We start from the raw sequence: 6,258 nt of genomic DNA on the forward strand, positions 1-6,258 counted from the left end.
CTTTCATAATTTCATGAAGAAGAGCCTCAGTGTTTTATGAAGCAACTTCATCACCTTCAGGGATTCCTATAAGGTGAATATTAGTTTTCTTTGAATTATCTGAGAGCTCTCTGAGAGTGAGATCCGTTTTTGCTCTCCATTTCTTTTGATCTTTGTGTTCCTGGTCTTCTTCAAACACTTTGTCTTCAGAATCAGAGATCCTTTCTTCTGCATGTTCCACTCTGTTACGGAGGGATTCCACCGTATCTTTCAGATCCTTGAGGGCTGCAACCTCCTGTTTCAGTGTTTTAAAATCTTTGATCATTTTATCTTTGAAATTGTTGTGTTCTTGATACATCTTTTGAATGATTTCTTGAGATATCTTTTGAATAATGTTTTGAATAATTTCTTGAGAAATCTTTTGAATAATTTCTTGAACTTCTTCTTCCTTCCTTTCTTCCATTCTGTTAATCTTATTTGCTATCCACGTTCTGAACTCGATTTCTGACATTTCAGCCATTTGCTTGTGGATGGGGTCTTCAATTACGTCTGCCCCATTTTTCCTTGGGGGAGTTGATCTATTCTGGTTATTCGAGTTGCCAGAGTTTTCCACTGATTCCGCCCCATTCTGAGTTTACCTTGTTTGGAGGCCTTATCAGAACTGTTTAGTTGGTGGCTTCTTCTGGTTGCCCAGAGAGACAGGCAGAGCGTGTCTGTTGTCTTCTCCCAGTTCTCTGGTGCTGGGAAAACTGGGATGCAGTGGAACGGCAGCAGCTGCACGGGAATGTGCGTGGCCAGATTAGACCTCGTTCAGCCTACTGGGGCAACCAGGGGGCAGATCGGTAGTAAGCAGATCAGTCCTAGTTCAGTGCCCTGGAGCAGCCAGGGGGTGGGGGAATGGCAGCGGTAGTGTAGGATACGCGAGCGACCAGATCAGTCTTAGTTTAGCCCCACCATAGTAGCCAGGGGGAGTGGAAGACTCCTTCACCATGGCCTGTTGGACGTGTGCGGCACTAGCCATCCGATCCATTCCCTCCCGGCATGGGAGCCCAGAGTGGGGAACTCCTCCACCTCCGTCTGTGGGATGCACGTGGCTCTAACAAACAGTTCTGGTCTTGCCCAGAGCGGAAGACTTCTCTACCGCCTCCTGTAGGGCGGGCATGGCTCTAGCAAGCAGTTCTGGGCCCACCCAGCACAGGTGCCCGGAGCAGGGAACTCCTCTGCTGGCCCCCGTGGGGTGTGCGTGTCTCTAGAAAGCTGTTTGGGGTCTGCCTGGAATGGAGGACTCCACCACTGCCCGCAGGACACCCGTGGCACTAGCAAGCAGTTCTGGGCCCACCCAGAGCCCTGGAGCAGGGATCTCCTCAGCCGCCCGTGGGGTGCATGGCTCTAGCAAGCAGTTCTGGGTCCTCCCAGAGTGGGGGACTCCTCTGCCACCACCTGCAGGGTGCACAAGGCTCTAACAAGTAGTTCTGTGCCTGCCCAGAGCAGGGGAAGTCCTCTACAGCCACCCGCAGCCCGCAGGAGGTGCGCGGCTCTAGCAAGCAGTTCTGGGCCCTCCCAGAGTGGAGGACTCGTCCGCTGCCACCCGCGGGGGTGCGCAAGGCTCTAGCAAGTGGTTCTGCGCCTGCCCGGAGCAGGGGAAGTCCTCTGTGGCCACCTGCCGCACGCAGGAGATGTGCGGCTCTAGCAAGCAGTTCTGTGCCCACCCAGAGCCCTGGAACAGGGATCTACTCTGCCGCCCATGGGGTGCGCGGCTCTAGCAAGCAGTTTTGGGCCCTCCCAGAGTGGGAAACTCGTCTGCTGCTACCTGCAGGGGTGCGCAAGGCTCTAGCAATTGGTTCTGTGGCTACCCGTAGCAGGGGAAGTACTCTGTGGCCACCCACCGTCTGCAGGAGGTCTGCGGCTCTAGCACCCAGTTCTGCGCCCGCCCAGAACCCTGGAGCAGGGATTTACTCTGCCACCCATGGGGCGCGTGGCTCTAGGAAGCAGTTCTGGGTTCTCCCAGAGTGGGAGACTCGTCCACTACCACCCACAGGGGTGTGCAAGGCTCTAGCAAGTACTTCTGTGGCTGCCCAGAGCAGGGGAACTCCTCTCCAGCCACCCGCAGCCCGCAGGAGGCTTGCAGCTCTAGCAAGCGGTTCTGGACCTGCCCAGAGCCCTGGAGCGGGGGTCTCCTCTGCTGCCCATGGGGTGCACTGCTCTAGCAAGCAGTTCTGGGTCCTCCCAGAGTGGGACAGTCTTCTGCTGCCACCCACGGGGGTGCACAAGGCTCTAGCAAGTACTTCTGTGGCTTCCCGGAGCAGGGGAACTTCTCCTGGGCCACCCGCCGCCTGCGGGAGGCTTGCGGTTCTAGCAAGCAGTTCTGAACCTGCCCAGAGCCCTGGAGTGGGGGTCTCCTCTGTCACCCGTGGGGTGCGCAGCTCTAGCAAGCAGTTCTGGGTCCTCCCAGAGTGGGGGGACTCGTCCGCTGCTACCCGCGGGGGTGCGGAAGGCTCTACCAAGTCATTCTGTGCCTTCCCGGCACAGGGGACTTTTCTGCGGCCACCCGTCACCGGCGGGAGGCGAGCGGCTCTAGCAAGCAGTTCTGGGGCCCGCTTTGTACCTGTATTTTGTGTTCTTAAATGGTCTTCCTTGGATTTACAGCTTGCCGAACTTCTTTCTGAGCTCAGCTCCCCATCTTTGGCTTCATATATTCTGATTCCAACCAGTTTTTCTTTCTTTGCTCAGGAGCCTCTTACCAGGGTTGCTACTAGTCGGCCATCTTCCCAGAATCTCTTTTTCTTTTTTTTTAACAATGCCATCAGAACTCTCACATGCTACTAACTGATGTGTTCTTTATCTTTTGTTCCTACTTATGATTGGTATTTTAAAACGTAAAGTTTTTCATTTCTACATAGGCAGATCTGTGAGTCATGTTCACTCAGACCATACTTTTAAAAGTCTCTCCTCCATTCCAAGGCCAGATAAGTGTAAGCTCCACTGTTGGTTTTATTGTGTATTGTGCATTCTTTACTATAATTTACTTCAAATTAACTTGGTCCATGGCACTGGTTAGGCTTACTAAGTGGCCAGGGTGGGTTGACCAGGTAGCCTCACCTCCATGTCTGAGCCATTTGTCCAATAATTCATTCTTTCTCTATTTGTTTTAAATTTCACCCAGATGATGAGCTGAAACTCATGTGTTCTAAAAGTGATTCTATTCTTTTATGATCATATATACTCTTGAAGTTGGCCAGAATTCCAATTTTAGAAAAAAAGATAAATAGCTATGAACATTTTAAGAATTAGTTGATTATTCTTTACTTCAGATTCTAGGGTAATACAAACCTTCTTTCAGAGAATGTGAGCATATACAAAAGGTTTTTAAAAATTAAATGCATCACATGTTAAAGGGCATTTCTGTTGTGGGCCAGATCCTTTGCGTCTCTTCCATGATCCATTTTGAGTCTGCCATCTCCCCACTGGAGTCTTTGTGTATTTCAGATTTAGACTCACTAAGAAGAGTGAGAAGGAGAAGGTGTGAGTGTGAGTCCAACCTTCACTCACCCAGTCAGACTGGCAGCGTGGCAGCGAGAATGGCAGCCAGGGGAGACAGCCCCAGTGTCCGGATGGGTAGACAGATGTGCACACAGATGCCCGTGTAGCTGAGTACAAATGTGGTGACGCTGTGGGTGACACACACGTCTAAATGCTAGGTGACCTCACGTTAACATTTCCAGTGTGTAAAGTTCACAGGAAGGGTGTTATAAGACAGCTACCTTACCTTCCCAGCTGTTCAAAATCTCAAAATCCAAAATATTGTGGAGGAAACAGGGTGATCTGGCTTATAAACTAGGAAATGCTCAGAGACCACTGCACATCTGGGAGTTGAAGCAACTCAGTAGGATTTCAAGCCGAGACATTCATGTTAAATTTTAAATTATGAAGAAAGGATGGGAAGGTAATTAGGAGTTAAAGAAGGTCTCCATGGGTAAGTATATGGGGACAGTGGCAGTCCAGGCTTCTTTGCCCCAGGTGGCCTAAAACCAGGAAGGTAAGAGCTGCAGGGACCTGGAAGACCCTGAGGTCCTTGGAGAGTGGCTCTGCCTCCCCAGGAACAGTGACAGCTGAGAGAAAGTGGCATCTGGAAGCTCTGCGGAGAGAAAACTGAGGGGACTCATATTTCTTCTTTGGAGGACCTACCCTTCCTCCACCCACTCAGAGCCCATAGAGGCCAGAGATCCTCAGATCCGGACACACTGTGGGGAGGTGGGGAGCTGAGGTAGGAGCTGGGGTCGGAGTGCTCCTGGGGGATATTGGACAGAGACAGCCATCTGTAGGCACTCAGGACATGCAGCCCTCCCTCAGGAGCCAGAAAGCTGTGCCTTGGGCAAGTCCCATGCCTTGCGTGATGCCCTGACAACAGGACATGTTTGAGGGCAAAGGGGGTCCGTAAGCAAGTAATGGAGTCCAGAACTTCTGGCCAGGCAGATGGCCCTGTGTGGGTATCACAGTCCTCTGGCACTTGGAGAACTTTAGGAAGCATGTTGTCTGGGCCCTACACTGGGCCTGCTTCCTAGTTATAGGCCCTGGCAGCTAAATTTCTCATAGTACTTTCTGCAGGTTTTTCATCAGGGCATAATAGCACTATTTCTGGGGTGACAGATCCCACCTCGGCCTCTATAAATAGACCTGTGCACCCTTGGCCATCTTACCTGGAATCCCTCAGAGAGAGTAGGGACAGCATTAGGGACATGGCCTTTTTACTTGGGCCTTGTCTGCTCAAGTGAGATTTCACAGTCCTGTAAACTAATCCCTTAAAAAAAAATATTTGCACAAAATGGCACTGTGCCTGTAATCTCTTCAGGCTGGGAGGAAAGGCTGGTCAGACGAAGCAGCAGGTGAACTTGGCCTGCCTGATGCCCCCTGTACATCTCTGCATTGTCTGTGCATCAGGCAGGCCCGGGAAGCCTTGGGCAGCACTGGGGGGAGGAGGAAGACCAATGTTCCCATTTGTTCCTCAGGCCCTGGCAGAGGGACTTAAGAATTTTGTGTGACCTGGGCTATACTTCTGTGATTCCTGTATATATATATATATATATATATATACACACACACACACACACACACACACACACACACACACCCAAAGACCTGGGAGGGGAGGGCAACCTCCATCCTCTGAGTATCTAAATCCACCCTTTTGCTTTGATGGAAGCAGAGGAACACAGTTCCACAGTGCTCCTAGACCTCAGCTGCTTCCTGCTCTCCCCAAGCCTGGCAGAAGGGAGGGGGGAAGAGTGAGTCCTGTGCCCTCTTTTCCCCCCTTTCTGGGGTAGTGCCCTGCCTTGTGTGGCTCAGAGCTGCCTATAGGACAGTCGGGACCCTGCACATGTGGCCTTGCCCCGGTGACCGGGGGCCCTGGGTCTGAGCGGCACACACGTTTGCACTCACCTGTCTGTGATATCTTCCTCAAGTCCTCGGAAGCACTTGGTACCCGGTGCTGATAGTTCTTCATCTCCCCCATCCTCCTCCTCTTCTGCTCAGGATCGTAGGTCCAGGGCTGCCTGGATGGATGGACACAGGCACATGTGCAAACAGGTGTTCAGAGGCTGCAGTTCAGAAAAGGGCTTTACCTTCTCTCTCACCTGCAGGAGTCATCATCAAGAGGAAGAGTGGGGAGGTTCCCTGCCCCCTGGCAGTGGAGGCGTTTGCTGCTCACCTCAGCTACATCTGCAGATATGATGACAAGTACAGCAAGTAAGTGGCCCATCAGCCCAGCCACAGCAGGGGGAGAGAAGTTACTGGATGGTCATTAGCTCCCCCAGTTTAAGAACTGAAGGATGAATGCCTTGGGGGAGTCTAATCCTGGGCCCCCATCCTGGCCTTCCTAGCTCTGCCCTGCACACCTGGCCTCACCTCTAGGGATCTTCTGCCTCTTGGAGCTCCCCACTCCATGTTCCCTCTGCCCACAGGTGCCCTTCCTTCAGCTTCCCTAAATCTTACCATCTCTCCACAGCTCAGACCCAGTCCCCCATGCCCATAAAAGACCAAGTACCAGCCCAGGTGCTTTTAATCTGAGCTCTTCCTGTCCTCAAAAGTGGGTGCCCTGCGGGTAGCCACCTATTATATTGCAGTGTGAGCACGTATGTCCCGCAGGGAGCCTCCTGTTAGATTGCAGTGTGAGCACACGTGCCCTGCAGGGAGCCTCCTGTTAGATTGCAGTGTGAGCACACGTGTGTCCCGCAGGGAGCCTCCTGTTAGATTGCAGTGTGAGCACACGTGTGTCCTGCGGGG

The 6,258-nt window shown here is 52.2% G+C and overlaps 1 protein-coding gene across 1 annotated transcript in view; it reads left to right on the forward strand.

Annotated features, from left to right (window-relative positions):
- Positions 1-6,258, forward strand: part of PGBD5 (piggyBac transposable element derived 5) — a 91,068-nt gene that overhangs the window by 83,152 nt on the left and 1,658 nt on the right. Inside the window, exon 8 of the mRNA XM_012805877.1 lies at positions 5,616-5,721. Within this exon, the coding sequence (XP_012661331.1) occupies positions 5,616-5,721 (106 nt within the window). The remainder of the gene's footprint in view (positions 1-5,615; positions 5,722-6,258) is intronic.

This window comes from Otolemur garnettii, unplaced genomic scaffold (genome assembly GCF_000181295.1).
Source record: "Otolemur garnettii isolate 467f Iridium unplaced genomic scaffold, OtoGar3 scaffold00045, whole genome shotgun sequence".
Lineage (NCBI taxonomy): Eukaryota > Metazoa > Chordata > Mammalia > Primates > Galagidae > Otolemur > Otolemur garnettii.